We start from the raw sequence: 15,538 nt of genomic DNA, 5'->3' as shown, positions 1-15,538 counted from the left end.
GCCAGCAGGGGGTGCTGCTGCTAAAGAAGAAAAGTTGATTTTTGTTTATTTCTCTAAGATACATCAGATGTACAGGACAACATATAGGTAATATGTGATCAAAAACAATGTGTGACACACAAAAAAAAACATTTGTTTGTCATTTTTACATTTAGTGCCACGTCTAAAATGTGATTTTAAGAGACCATTCTAACCATTAAAGGAATGTTAAGTTAACCTAACATTATGTATATGTGACAACACTAGAAACAAAAAACTATATAAAAATCAAACAGGTGATGATGTAAAATGTGGATATCATCAGTTCTGGTGGGGTTACAGATGGATTTTGTGTATCTAGGTCCTATTGACTATACCACATCATTAGTGGACTGCAATGGTTAAAGGTCTAAGCTACTGTAAAGAGTACTGAAAACCACATACAGGCAGCGCCAGGGCCGGGTGATGTTTCCAAATATTAACATTAGGGGATCGTAAATATTCTAATTAATCAAAGTGGGACTTAGCATTAAATATTCCCATTTAGCTTAGATGGTAAGTTTCTGTGTAGAGCCCTGCTGCCAGATGTTTACTGCTGCTGCGGTGTAGTAAGGAGCACAGTCGTTACGTCACTGTCCGGGGTTTCCTAGTGAAGTGAACCCTACGGCGTCATGGCGGAGGCCGGTTGTCGGAAGACCCTGGATTGAAATGCCAGCTTTCTACAATCGCTGCTGACCAACGGGCATTACACTTTGCTTAGATCTAAAACGGAAGGGGGCTTACTTGATTTCTGAACGGAGAGGAAAAACTACATTCCACAAGTTCTACCGAGCTGAGTCGTTCGGGGCTGCTCTCCCTAACCGGGAGCTAGCTAGCGTACGGTAGCGTTAGCTATCAGGAGCTGCTAGCACACCGTTTAAATAAAAGAAGAAAGGACCTCTGAACTCGAGAGGCGGAATTACTCAACTATTTATTTAGAGTTTCCCAGGTATGTCAAATTAACACCTAATATCTCACAGCATGGAGTTTCTCATCATCTAGTTCAGCGAGAAAGTAAGCAAGCGTTATATGTTGATGTAGTAAAAGCCGCGAGAAGTGAGCGGCGAATGAAAACAAGATGGAAGAGGATGAAGTTAGGTTAGCTAATTTGTGTTTGTGGGTATAATGATGAATACTAAATAGGTTTAACACTCTACTGTGGTCTATTGGTTGCACCGACATTTGCATAGTTAAATATCATTGCCGTTTAATCGCCATGGTTAGCCTGTTACCGGAAAGTGAACATTCCAGTGGTTCCCTGTTAGCGCAAAGTTTTGTCATTATGTTAGCTTCCGTGCTAGCCTCGTGCTTCACAATGTTAGCTAACGCTACTTTCCTTGACAACCTCAGTAAACGCTGTGCTACGATCCCCTCATCATGTTTACAGCACCCACGTTGACCTACAAAGCTAAAGGAGAAAACAAAATTTAACAATTGACCCACATGATCGCGGCACATATTGTGAAATTACAACACGGAGTCTCGTGTTGCTTATTTTCCCCGTGTTATGGTGTTTTCTAACAGAAAACCAGAATACTAGCATAACACATACGAACTAGCAAACCGCGGTTGGCTGTAAGCCGTCAACATTTAGCATTAAAGTGTCTAGAAAGACTCATGCGCACAATAAAGCTCGCTGTGGGACGTTCTCGATTTAAGTTCGGGGATAAAATGTTAGCTGGCGCGTTGGCACTGTCTGCATACATTGGCTGCTAACCTACCCGCCAACGGCTAATACTGGCGTCATTAGCCGGTGTTCGCATGTAAGCTAACACTACAAGCTAATTTGTAGCAACATTGAGATACAATGAAAAACCCAACTTGTGACACGGAGGTTGCCAGAAGATTGTTAACTGTACGGTATTTTTTGCCTTTTCGGTTATTTCACGGGACCATTTAGCATTATGTGAACGTGAGAACACGCTGGTCTTACACAGGCCCGACAGGCCTCTGCAGTGAGGAGAACAAATACCGACCAGCTAAGTTAGGGCTGTACTTACAACCATCCACACAGGTCCGTCTGATCAATATATTTTTTTTTATCCGAGATTCTCATAAAAATCAGCGATAACGTTTCTCAGAATTTCATCGCAAAGCGTGGGTAAGTTAAGGAAATGTCCTATTTAAAAATATATTGCAAACGTATTGACACCTCGGATAGTTAATTGGCTGAACTTTGATATAGGGGCTGTGGTCGGTCTGGGATTATGTACAAACCTGAAAATGAGTTTTACTTTACAAGCGTTAGAACATGCCCTGTGTTATTTTTCTATCTTAAATCCAGTTTTAACAATCAGCACTTGCTAAATCTTCCTAAAGCTGAAATGACATGTCAAACTAACACATTTATCAGGCAGTGTGTGTACAATGTTAGTAATGTATTTATTTCTTACAGGTTAATCACGCTGAACATACAACTACCAGCTGTCTTGGGGAAGTCTACACTTTGGACTTCAACATGGCTGGACGCAGTGAGGATGAAAGTGTAAGCAACAGCAGTGGAGAATCAAGGTAAAGTCAGTTTCTATTCTCTCTTCTCACAAGGGGGTGTTGTTGATACTAATACATGTCATTTGTTTATAGTTTGAGGTGAATTGTAATATGTGTGATATGATTATTCTATAATACAGTTGGAGTACTTTGTAAGAAAACTTTAACAATGAGTGTAAGTTGCTATCCTTACTGGGTTTGGCTTCAAATGAGCTGAGAAGTCATAACTCCTGAAGCAGTGCTGTCAAAACATATAGGCTACAAGCATGCTCACTAAATAATTATGCATCTATTATTACTAAATTACAGACATGTGTTTTGTCTTTACTGTGACAGTAATTCTGATGATGAGTCCGGTTCTGGGTCGGGTTCAGCATCGGGGTCCGGCTCAGGCTCCAGTTCCAGCTCCTCCAGCAGCAGCAGCCAATCAGGAAGCAGCGACTCAGGAAGTGGCTCAGACTCTGGCAGCCAGTCAGATTCTGACACAGAGAAATCCAAGGAGAAGATGGAACCACCAAATAAGTCAAACATTGATGGAGCTGAGGTATGGAAATGTATTTAAGTAAAATGTCACAGATGGGCTTCTGTTGTCCTCCATGTGGAGACATTATTTCAGCATTGTGTCTTAACTGTAAAACTGTTGTTATTCAGTTATTGTCAAGCTGTGTAACAGTGTGAAACTATTTCTGGCTAACCGTCCAATACATTCATCGATTACAGTTCTGGAAGTCAAACCCAAGTATCCTTGCAGTGCAAAGATCTGCTATGCTCAGGAAACAGCAGCTTCAGCAGCAGCAGCAGCAACAGAGGCAAAGCTCTTCTAATAGCGGATCTGATGAGGTTTGTTTCAAACTGTCCTCTGTGTACATTGGTTCCTAATGCACATTTCTACCTAATGAGAAGCTAATGGTTAACATTTAAATATAATAAAATATTCAAATTGTGTCTTTTTCTAGGACTCTTCAAGTAGTGATGAATCAGACTCATCGAGTGGATCTAAAAGGAGAAGAAATTCAGGCTCTTCCGACTCTGGATCGGGTTCCGATTCTGGGAGTGGTTCTGGATCAGACTCATCAGCCGAGGACAACAGTGATGAAACTGCATCGGACTATGAGCCCAGTCACAAAATTAAAAGCAGAAAGCCTCCAACCAAGTAAGTGGACAGTTACTGACATCAGCTGTGCCGGTAGTAATCATAAGATCCGAGATACAAAGAAAGGCTCGAGTTTAACTTGATGCATTTTTTCATTGCTTGTGATGTCTTAGGATGAATTTTCGGAATGGAAAGAAAAGCAGCACTCAGAAAAAGAAAACCAAGAAATGCTCTTCTTCAGACGATGAGGATGACAACTACAAGAAGGTTGCGTCTGCGGGGCCGCGGCGGCAGGCCACAGTCAACATTAGCTACAAGGAGGACGAGGAGCTGAAAACTGACTCTGACGATCTAGTAGAGGTTCTGGGTGAAGATGTGCCACAGCCTGAGGAAGATGAGTTCGAAACTCTGGAGCGAGTGATGGACAGCAGGATAGGGAGGAAAAGAGGTACGAAACACACTGATAATGTTGCATCTTGAACTGTTGGATGTTGTTATACTTCAAAACAAATATCCGCCCAGTTTGACGTTAATATTCTGTTTTTTTCTGTTTTTCAGCAACAGGAAGTGTAACCACTGTTTATGCAATAGAAGCAGACGGGGACCCTAATGCCCACTTTGAACCCAACAAAGAGGCTGGTGACATCCAGTATTTGATAAAGTGGAAGAACTGGGCCCACATCCATAACACTTGGGAGACGGAGGAGACCCTAAAGTTACAGAATGTCAAGGGCATGAAGAAACTGGACAATTTCAAAAAGAAGGATCAGGAGAAAAAGAAATGGTGAGTTCTCCCCTTTCACACACTAACAGTGACAATCTTTTGACTGTTTAGTAGCTATGGTGTTGTCACTGACCACAATTTACTGTGTCTCTATGGGAATTGCATCTCAGTCATCACAACACCAGGCTGTTCTGATGATATTACACTGAACCTGTGAATGTAATTTTGTTCTCGGGTTTGCTTGGATTTTTTTTTTCATTGTCGTTTTATCTGACACTCTTTCCAGGTTAAAGGCAGCTTCACCAGAGGACATAGAATATTTCAATTGTCAGGAAGAATTAATGAACGACTTGCACTCTCAATACCAGCTTGTGGAGCGAATCATAGGTTTGTATAATACAGTCAAGTTTAAGTATATATTTATATGGGTTTGTGAAACTGACTGGCGGAATCCCTGTTGTGCAGGACATTCGAATCAGAAGTCAGCAGCTGGTTACCCAGACTACCTGTGTAAGTGGCAGGGTTTACCATACTCGGAGTGTAGCTGGGAAGATGGTGCTCTAATTGCCAAAAAGTTCCAGAAATGCATCGATGACTACATGTGCAGAAACCAGTCCAAGACCATTCCATCCAGAGACTGCAAGGTCTGCAAGTCATCCATTTTTTTGCTTTATGAATCTGAAATAAACTCAGCTGTGTGTTCTGGCTTATAGGCTGACCTCTTTGGCTGCTGTTCTTTTCTTTAGGTGCTGAAACAGAGACCCAGGTTTATGCCCATGAAGAAGCAGCCAGCATTCATAGGAGGGGACGGTCTGGAGCTCAGAGACTACCAGTTAGACGGTTTGAACTGGATGGCCCACTCCTGGTGCAAGTACGATATAACAGCTCTTCTTAGCAAATGATGTACTAATGGCCCTTCTGTGTTGTGTGGAAACCCTAAATCCCTGTTTCAGTGAAAACATATATTTGTGGTATAGATCTTATGTGTTATCATCGCACTATTCTCAGCAATGTGTGCCCAGTTTGAACTTTTGTTCTGTATTAATCCATAGAGGCAACAGTTGCATCCTTGCTGATGAAATGGGTTTAGGGAAGACCATCCAGACGATTTCCTTCCTCAACTACATGTTTAATGAGCACCAACTCTACGGGCCTTTCCTACTGGTGGTGCCACTTTCAACACTAACCTCTTGGCAACGAGAAATCCACCTATGGGCCCCTCAGATGAATGTTGTCGTCTACCTGGGCGACATCGGCAGCAGGAACATGGTATGGCCATTCACACAGATAATAAGCAGCACAGTATGAAGAATGTCATTGCAGCGGATCATAACATCACTGTGCTGCTACAGTTTTATATTCTTGTAAATTAAGATGTATGGTTTCTTTTTCTCTTGTGTCTCATTTATTAGATCAGAACACATGAGTGGATGCATGTCCACAGCAAGAGACTAAAATTCAACATCCTCCTCACAACATATGAGATTCTTCTCAAGGACAAGGTCGGCAAATATTATTGTTATCTGTCACCTCTTAATCTATTTTATTAACATGTAAAAAATTTTGGAGCTGTGTAGTATAACAAGCTTTTGTTAAAAATGTGTGTCTCCAGTCATTTCTGGGCAGTGTTGGTTGGGCATTCATTGGTGTGGATGAGGCGCACCGACTGAAGAATGACGACTCCCTGCTCTACAAGACGATGATAGACTTCAGATCCAATCACAGGCTTCTTATCACAGGAACTCCACTGCAGAACTCCCTGAAAGAGCTCTGGTCCCTGCTGCATTTCATTATGCCTGAGAAGTAAGCCATATCAAATGTTTCAAAGTTCTGTCCCCACTGCAGAGATGTAGAACATGTTTGATGCGGTGGCAGGTACAAGGCACTGTATGATGCAGATGTTAAACACTTCAGAATAATTAAACCTGGCAGGTGTTTTTTTGCTGTATCTCTACACTGCTGCTGATGTGTGTTATTTATTTTAAGGTTTCATTCGTGGGAGCTCTTTGAGGAGGAGCATGGTAAAGGAAGGGACTCGGGCTACACCAGTCTGCACAAAGAACTGGAACCTTTTCTACTGCGCCGTGTCAAGAAGGACGTGGAGAAATCTCTACCAGCTAAAGTGGAGCAGATCCTTAGAGTGGAGATGAGTGCCATTCAGAAACAGTATTACAAGTAAGATATGGACATGTGTTATTTAAGTCAATTTGAGGGGATAGGTGTAATATATAGTTTTCTGTAAAGGGTACATTGGCACTGCTTGTGTGTTTTTTAGGAGGGTGTTTGTGTAAACGATGACATGTCTAGATAATCTGATTACTGCTTGACATTTTAGCATCATAATTACAGTCATTGTAATATGTCCTTTGCCTTTAACAGATGGATCCTGACAAGAAACTACAAGGCTCTAAGTAAAGGTACCAAAGGCAGCACGTCAGGCTTCCTGAACATCATGATGGAGCTGAAGAAGTGTTGTAACCACTGTTACCTCATTAAGCCCCCAGAGGACAACGAGTTTCTGAACAGAGCCGAAGCTTTACAGGTCTGTTCATTTTGTTGTTGTGTAGCAACATTGGAGGGAATTACGATTTATATTCCAGCATAAAATGTTAACAAATGCTAAACTTTGAATTATGATTATTCATTTAAAGTGTTATGTATTTGTGCCACTTTTGTTACCCTTTATTATCAGTAATGCAAACATTTATATAATACTAATTCATTTTTTCTTTTGCCAACTTTCTAGAAACTTGGGTAAAGTTATATACCATAACATAAGCTAATGAGGGCTGTGATAACAGAAAAAATGAGAATACCCACTTAGGATACTGCGCTGCATATTAGATTAACATAGTTGAGCATACTTTGATTTAATGATGGTGAGTTATGTGAATAACGTAAGTGTTTCTTTCCACTCACAGCACCTGATTCGCAGCAGTGGGAAGCTGGTTCTGTTGGACAAACTTTTGGTTCGCTTAAAGGAGCGAGGTCACAGAGTACTCATCTTCTCCCAGATGGTACGGATGCTGGATATCCTAGCTGAATACCTGAGGAGCCGACAGTTTCTTTTTCAGGTAGCTAAACTATGTTCTTTAAAGATTATAATACAGACTGTACAAATAGAAGTATGCTTCACAAAATGCTTTTCCCCACCTACTCGGCCAATACCAATTGAATTTGAAAATATCTGTGCAGAGATTAGATGGCTCCATCAAAGGCGAGATGAGGAAGCAGGCATTGGATCATTTTAATGCAGAGGGCTCAGAGGTAAGTCCTATGCTCTATATACAGTAAATGCATAATAAATGAAGACTTACTTAAAGTACATTTTTTTACCCAGGATTTCTGCTTCTTGTTATCAACGCGTGCTGGAGGTCTGGGTATCAACCTGGCATCAGCAGACACAGTAGTCATCTTTGACTCGGACTGGAACCCTCAGAATGACCTGCAGGCCCAGGCGAGAGCCCACAGGATCGGACAAAAGAGACAGGTCAGCACAATGCTGGGAATTTAAATCCATTTTAACCTCTTTTATTGATGTAATAAATTATTTTATTTTGCATAAATAAGCACCATGGTATTGGTTTTTGGCGTATGAAGTATATATGTATACATCTCACTGTTTGCTTGTGAACTTGCAGGTGAACATCTACCGTCTAGTGACAAAGGGCTCAGTGGAGGAGGACATCATTGAGAGAGCAAAGAAAAAAATGGTGCTAGACCATCTTGTCATTCAGAGGATGGACACCACAGGAAAAACTGTCCTCCATACAGGCTCTGCTCCATCCAGGCAAGCAGCACAAAGCACACATCACTGTTAAACTCAGTCTCCTCATGTCATGTTTGTCAACTGTCTACCACATTTCTGACACTATACTACTTAACACTATAGTATCTCTTATAAGACTTTGTTTTTATTTCATACAGTTCAGCACCATTTAACAAGGAGGAACTCTCTGCCATCCTGAAATTTGGAGCTGAGGAGCTTTTCAAAGAGCCAGAGGGAGAAGAGCAGGAGCCTCAGGTATGCCTTTTATTTATTTGTATACACCGCAATGGGAACTTTAACTAATTTTGAAAAAAAAAAAAAAAAATTATATATAGATAAAGTAACGTAGCTTAATCTTTGACGTCCTGGTTTGTTTTGCGTTCTAGGAAATGGACATTGATGAGATCCTCAAGAGAGCTGAGACCAGGGAGAATGACCCTGGACCCTCCACAGTGGGGGAAGAGCTGCTGTCTCAGTTTAAGGTTAGAAAGCATCTTAGAAATTTATTGGAAAATGTCAATAGAATTTATACAGCAAGTAAATGTAACTATTGTTTCCTGGCCTAATAAACACAGGTGGCAAACTTCACCATGATGGAGGATGAGGAAATAGACATCGACTCAGAGCGAAGTCAGCGGAGTTGGGACGATATCATTCCTGAGGAACAGAGGAGGAGGATGGAGGAGGAGGAGAGGCAGAAGGAGCTGGAAGAAATCTACATGCTACCACGCATGAGAAACTGTGCCAAACAGGTACACAAGTAGTGCACATACACAGACAATGTGTTGGTTTATGTTTTATGTTTTCTCTCCCAGTGGTATTGTGGTTTCTTACAGTGATTTTTCTTTGTTTTTAATAGATAAGCTTTAATGTTAATGAGGGTAGGGCGAGTCGGAACAGGAGATACTCTGGGTCAGACAGTGATTCCCCCTCGGACCGAAAGAGGCCAAAGAAACGGGGACGGCCTCGGACCATACCACGAGAAAATATCAAGGGTTTCAGTGATGCTGAGATTCGAAGGTGAATATGTCAATACCCTTTTCCCAATGCATAGATTTTTTTTCATCTCCTCATTCTCATATTTTTCCCTTTAACATATCCATGACAGGTTTGTCAAAAGTTACAAAAAATTTGGAGGACCACTAGAAAGGTAAGCTGCTTTGAATTTGCTGTCATTGAATTAACAAGAAGCGGTCACAGCGTGCTCAGTTTGCATCATCTTTACTCAGGTTGGATGCTATTGCTCGAGATGCTGAACTTGTGGATAAGTCTGAACATGACCTAAGACGCTTGGCAGAGACTGTTCACAACGGATGTGTGAGGACACTACGAGAAAATCCCTGTGGACCAGAGAAGACTTCAGGTAACCGGATCTTTTGTCTATCCAAGCAACCTCTTGATATAGCTTAAAACCATGACTTCTATTAAAACATCTCAACTTCATGCTTTTTGTCAACAGGAGGCAGAAGAGGGAAGGTGAAAGGGCCTACATTTAGGATCTCCGGAGTCCAGGTGAATGCCAAACTTGTTATCGCCCATGAAGAAGAGCTAGCGCCACTGCACAAGGCCATTCCTGCTGACCCCGAGGAGAGAAAGAAGTAAGGCTCCTGCTGCTGAACTGATTTCTGCTTATGCTACTGTGATTAGGAATTCCAAATTTATGGTCAATTCTGTTACCGTTTATAATGATGCCTAACAGAGACAGAGATTCTCTTGTGATCAGATGCTGTAATACTGTAATGAACAACTTTGGCCAACTTTTCATCCCAGTCAGAATTGATGTCAGACATCACTGTAGTCAAGGTCTAGAAAATAAATAAAGGCACATTTTGTAAAGACAAACCTCATCTTATTTATTAAATATAATATGAACATGTGTTAAATCATGTGTATTTGTTTAGGTACATGATTCCGTGCCACTCAAAGGCAGCACATTTTGACATCGAGTGGGGGAAGGAGGATGACTCAAGCCTCCTCATAGGAATCTATGAATATGGTTATGGCAGCTGGGAAATGATCAAGATGGACCCCGACCTCAATCTTACACACAAGGTGAGTCCAGTCACATTGCATGGCTAATCCCTATGTGATCCTCAGCATCATGTACAACTGGCTGTTGTTATATTATAACTGACTTTATTTGGCAAAGCTTTTATTCAGTGCCTGTTCAACAGTTTGTGTGTAGATTTTGAGATGTGATTCTATTAAAGGTAGGGTAGGAGATTTCATTCTGATGCACGTTTTGTTAAATTAGTGTGTAACTTCTCTTTACAATCCGATAGCAACCAATTAGTTCAGCAGTTTCTCTTTAAAACGAAGAATATGAATCATCTGTCATGTCAAACTCTCACTGAGTTTTCAAAATCTCCTACCCTACCTTTAACACACTGGCTTATTTTCACAGATATCTTCTGTGAAAATGAGAATTTGGATATTGCTGTAGCAAAAATGCTAGTATTGGAATGAAACTATAAATTTAATGTTTATTTGTTGTGAAAACTGTGGACATACTAACTACAGCTTGAGGGACTACTAGGTAGGATTTTTTGTTTGTTTGTTTGTTTTGTTAGTTTATATATGACTTGCAGTTATGTAACCATATATCCCTAATGAAATGCTGTGTTTAATGTTGATCAGCTCCTACCAGATGACCCTGACAAGAAGCCACAGGCCAAACAGCTACAAACCAGAGCAGACTACCTCATCAAGTTACTAAGCAAGGACCTGGCTAAAAAAGAAGCACAGAAACAAGCAGGAACAGTAAGTCTCAGTTACTGTAAATTCAATTCAAATGGATCAAAATGTTTTCTAGCAGTCTGCAATGACTCTTTGTATCCCTGCAGGCCAATTCACGTAAGAGAAAACCAAGAAGTAAAAAGAGCAAAACTCTGAAGCCAACTAAAACAGATGAGGTGGCAAAGAGCCCATCTTCTGATTTCCAATCAGACAAGAGGTCAGATGATGAGGATGAAATGGAGGAGGAAAAGGTATGTGTAGATACTCCCGGTGCTGTCACTCACAGCAAATGTTTTGTATGACATAGAGAGATAATGCTCTAACACTTCAATCCTCTCAGGAGATTGTACCAGTGAAGGCACCGAGCAGACGGAGCCGAGCAGATAGGGCAGGAGTGAAGGAGGAGGAGGATGACGATGAGGATGAAGACGACGATGATGATGACGATGATGATGATGACGACGATGAGCCTGAACAGGAGGAGGGTTCTTCATCAGGAGAGAGGGAGGTCAAAGAAAAAGAAATCAAAAAAGAAGGAAAAAAGGAGAAGAGGGAGGACATTTACGATAGCAAAGACACAAAGGAGCTGAAAGAGAAAAAAGAAATGAAGCCTCTGGAGCCTGTACATAAACAAGAGGAGATCATGGAAAAGGTGACATAATATTTCTGTCATATGACTAAATATATGATTTTAATAAACTATAGATTGGTAAGTTAAGCACTTTTGTTTGGAACTAATTCTCCAAATCCTTTTGTTAGAATGAAGTGAAGTCTGAGGTACGAGAACGGACAAAGAAGGCCTCTGATGTGCCAGTCCATATAACAGCAAGTGGAGAGACTGTACCAGTATCTGAGGAGTCTGAGGAACTGGACCAGAAGACGTTTAGTGTGGTATGTTCAATGAATGAGCCTTCAGGAATGAAACAGTTTGAATTAGACCTGCTGACATTTACTTCTGCTTCCATGTTGCAGTGTAAAGAGAGGATGCGCCCCGTCAAGGCAGCTCTGAAACAGCTGGACAGACCAGAGAAAGGTCTGTCAGAGCGTGAGCAGCTGGAACACACAAGACAGTGTCTCATCAAGATCGGAGACCACATAACTGAGTGTCTGAAGGAGTACTCGAACCCTGACCTGATCAAACAGTGGAGAAAGTTAGTAAACATGTTTTCTAATGATAGTCTTGCTTACAAGATGGCAAAGCTGACTAACATGGATTTAATCTTAGTCATTAGGACTAAATAATAAAGTGTATGTGCCAAAGAATTGACTGTGTCAGCGTGTAGTGTTGAGGTTGCAGATTGTGTCTGAGAGAGAACAGTAGTCTCACACTAATCTTGTTATATACTATATTATGTATGTTTGGTTACACTCACATTCTTATTATAATTAGTCCCCGTCAGCTTTAACAAGCTGGGTACAAATACTAGTACATCTGTAGATACATGAATGAGTCATTTTCAGAATGACAACATGTATTTATTTGTAACACGGTGTTTTTGCAGAAACCTGTGGATATTTGTTTCCAAATTCACTGAGTTTGATGCCAGAAAACTACATAAACTGTATAAGCATGCAATCAAGAAAAGACAAGAAAACGCCCAGGTATGTGAAGGCCTAGAAACATTATGAAGCAGTATGATTTCCTGAAGTGACTACCAATCAGTGATGTTTATAATATTTCTGTTTGTTCAGGCAATGGAGCAGAACACTAGAAATATAAACACCCATGGCTACAAGCATGCAGGTACAGTCCACTTCCCTTCTGCAGTAACAGAAATGAAATGAGGTGCTTCTCACTGTTGGCTGATCGGTTTGTGGTCTTTTCTTGTCCTCAGATGTTGAACGGCTGAAGGACAACTCTCACCAAGATGAGAGCAGCAGGGACAGCTACAGCTCTGACAGGCATCAGCCGTCAAGTCGATACCATGAAAGCAGCGGCACTAAGGAAAGACACAGCTCAGAGTCCCATAGGAAGACCAGTGTAGGAGAATCCAGGAAAAGACCATACACCTCCTTCAGCAACGGCAAAGATCACAGAGACAGAGACCACTACAGACCAGACAGCAGGGACAGGGACAGGGACAGAGACAGACAAGACAGGTAAGTTATGTGATTTTCAGTGCCACTAGTACCTGCTGAAGACCTACGTCTCACAAATACATTTTCAGTGTCCCAGTTCAGAGATGTGGCATATTGGAGGACTTGCTAGTTTCAATGGCTTTTATTGCATTTCAGTAACACATGTTCTTGATATCAGGGTTCTTGCAGGGTCCTAAAAAGTCTAAAACTTTAAATTTAAGGCCTTAAGGCTGCTCATCCAAGCAGCTTCATCAGTTCTGATGAAGCTGCTTGGATGAGCAGCGAAACGTCTTCTAGAAAACTCTACAAGTCCAGACGCCTTGCTTCAATCTTCTCTACGTATGATGACCTGAATGACTGAGAATCTTCATCAACACGCCTTAAAAACTCTTAAAACGACCAGATTTTCACCCAAAGGTCTTAAATTTAATCTTGTCAAGTCTTAAAATTTTTTTTGGGCTTTTGTTCATTCCCAAGAAGAGTAAAATGCCGCAGTCAGAAGCTGCTTTTGCATTGTCTCTCTTTCTGAGGGGCTTGGATAGCTACCGTTATTGGAACGCGGCACTACAAATCCCGCGATAACTGCTTGTTTGCCGCCATGTTTGAGATGCCTGCGTGTTCAGTCACTTCGCCTTCTTGTCATAGAAAACGTGGGGAAGTGTGTTTTCAATGAGGCTTGGCTTGATAACAGCGATTTCCGCTGCTTGTTGCAAGCGGTTCCTTGCAACCAGCAAGCTCTTTATAAAGAGCTTGCTAGTGGTAAAAAGCCTTCAGCGGACCCAATTTTGTATATCACCCCCACCGCCCTCACCTTTGTCAGCGCCCGGTCCCTCCACACTCCATCACACTGTCACTTTGCCCAACGACCTTCAATTTGGTTCCAATGAGACATCAAAATCAAAAGGTCTTAAATTTAACTTACTAAAACCTGCAAGAACCCTGTGGTATGAATTTCATATGTTCTCCTGTTGTGAGAGGAGAGGCTGCAGCTAATCATATCGCCAACGCGACACAAGGTGTTAATTTGTCTGTTTCGTTGGCAGATACTACAACGACAGTAAGCACAGGAAGCTGGAGGAGTTCCGCAGCAGCAGAGACCATCGGCTGGACATGAAGGATCATTCCCATTCAGACCACCGCTCTTCCTACCGCTACCATTCGGACTGGCAGACAGAGCAGCGAGCCTCAGCCAGCGGGCCCCGCTCTCCTCGAGACCAGCGCTCACCCTACGACTCCCGCTCACCAATGGGACACCGCTCACCGTTCGACTACTCGTCAGATCACAAGAGCACACCAGAGCAGATCTGGAGCAGCCGCAAGACATAACAGGAGCTGCTCGGGTCTGCTAGTAGCAGCCATAGACTCAGCAACACAGCAAATGCCTTACATGGACTGTGGACTCCAACCTGAAGCTGTTTGAAGCACTGCGTATCAGTCAGTTCAGCATGGCTGTCAATCTCCTCGCTTCAGCAGCAGCTCATCTTTGGGAACCTGGGAGATGAACACCAAGGGGCGGCTCAAACTCAGCAGCAGATTTAAAAAAAAAAAAAAAAAAAAGAATCAAAGCTTATTTTTGTATTTAAAAGTTTAAAGCTGCATCGCTGTGTCGGCTCAACAGCTTGCAGTAGTTTTTTTGTTATTTTTATAAGCTTTTTTTTTTTTTAAACTCTGGACAGAATTGACCCTGAGTGCTGCCTCATATTTCCACCAACCCATGACACTGGATTCTGTATTTGACTGTTCTCTATGTTTGTCTGTCTGTCTCTGTCTCTATCATGCTTAATGTGATTATCTACCTTATTTAAGTGTTAGCTCAGTGAGAAGTCGGTTGTCACATGAATCACGTTACAAGGTGTCTGGTTGAATCCAGTCTGGGCTCAGGCTCACCACCTGAAGTACCTCATTTACAGCATTTGTCATTTCCTCAGCAGGTTTTTTTTTTTCCACCAGTCGTGAATTATTTAATAACATATCTTAGCTGTACAAAACTAGTCTGGATATTTTTTCTTTTCTTTTTTTGAGAGCAACGTTTTTTTTCTTTAAATAATACAGTTGTACATTTTTTGTAAAATAGTAAATCATGGTCTTTTTCCTCAGGCTTTTTGGATTTATTATGACTCTACTTTCCCCATCAACTCAGGCTTTTTGTCGTTCTACGAGTGAGTTTCTGTACAATAGTTCTTTCATGGTAATGCTTTCAGAATGTAACTTTTGGTAAAGGGAAAGTTCAGTTTTATTCACTAGTGCTTAGTTCTTTTTCTCAGTGTGTTTAAAATCAGTGAGTTGGCAGGAGCTGACTTTTGTCACAGTCTGGAAGAAGAAAATTTGTTTTCAATAGAAGCACCTGTTAGATCTTAAACTAGAGTTTTTACATGATTTTTTTTTTTTTACCTTTCATTTTATTTTCTATGTAGGCAATAATAATGTCAATGTTTCTATGCAGCCAACTATATTTGTGGTGAACCACCCAACTGAATGAAGTCACTGTTATGGTTCACTGGTGTACATAAATTTCCTCTATATTTCCAAATGAATTTACACTGAAAGTGCATGAATTTTTATGAATTGTTTTATATAGTTGTTTATGAAGCCATTAAAATCACTGTACTCACTCGTACGAACGCTCTTC

General features: G+C 41.3%; 1 protein-coding gene across 3 annotated transcripts; it reads left to right on the top strand.

Annotated features, from left to right (window-relative positions):
* Positions 1-633: 633 nt before the first annotated feature.
* chd1 (chromodomain helicase DNA binding protein 1) lies at positions 634-15,526 on the top strand. Of its 3 annotated transcripts, XM_028417705.1 has the most exons (36): positions 634-967; positions 2,414-2,529; positions 2,845-3,052; positions 3,229-3,348; positions 3,465-3,661; positions 3,775-4,049; positions 4,160-4,385; positions 4,612-4,712; positions 4,791-4,969; positions 5,072-5,196; positions 5,378-5,594; positions 5,738-5,827; positions 5,938-6,128; positions 6,312-6,500; positions 6,705-6,867; positions 7,247-7,399; positions 7,521-7,592; positions 7,666-7,815; positions 7,967-8,115; positions 8,253-8,349; positions 8,481-8,576; positions 8,670-8,846; positions 8,954-9,114; positions 9,203-9,244; positions 9,324-9,457; positions 9,554-9,692; positions 9,996-10,146; positions 10,732-10,854; positions 10,938-11,081; positions 11,171-11,482; positions 11,590-11,721; positions 11,803-11,981; positions 12,333-12,432; positions 12,523-12,574; positions 12,666-12,930; positions 13,953-14,235. In XM_028417705.1, exons 2-36 carry the CDS (start codon positions 2,477-2,479, stop codon positions 14,233-14,235), a joined length of 5,445 nt encoding a protein of 1,814 aa, XP_028273506.1. In that variant the 5' UTR covers positions 634-967; positions 2,414-2,476. The 3 variants fall into 3 exon arrangements, with proteins under 3 accessions (XP_028273506.1, XP_028273505.1, XP_028273504.1); XM_028417704.1 differs by having other exon boundaries at positions 4,612-4,969; positions 11,174-11,482; positions 13,953-15,526; XM_028417703.1 differs by having other exon boundaries at positions 4,612-4,969; positions 13,953-15,526.
* The last annotated feature ends 12 nt before the right edge of the window (positions 15,527-15,538 follow it).

This window comes from Parambassis ranga, chromosome 12, assembly GCF_900634625.1.
Source record: "Parambassis ranga chromosome 12, fParRan2.1, whole genome shotgun sequence".
Taxonomy (NCBI): Eukaryota; Metazoa; Chordata; class Actinopteri; family Ambassidae; genus Parambassis; species Parambassis ranga.
This window is presented reverse-complemented; position numbering and strand designations above follow the sequence as displayed.

What these genes read in the sequence shown, in the direction of transcription:
- chd1 (XM_028417703.1), top strand. Translation starts at nt 2,477, where the DNA reads ATGGCTGGACGCAGTGAGGATGAAAGTGTAAGCAACAGCAGTGGAGAA. An exon ending in CACAGAAACAAGCAGGAACA is followed by an intron (nt 10,855 to 10,937) that starts GTAAGTCTCAGT and finishes GTATCCCTGCAG; the next exon opens with GCCAATTCACGTAAGAGAAA. An exon ending in CTGATCAAACAGTGGAGAAA is followed by an intron (nt 11,982 to 12,332) that starts GTTAGTAAACAT and finishes GTGTTTTTGCAG; the next exon opens with AAACCTGTGGATATTTGTTT.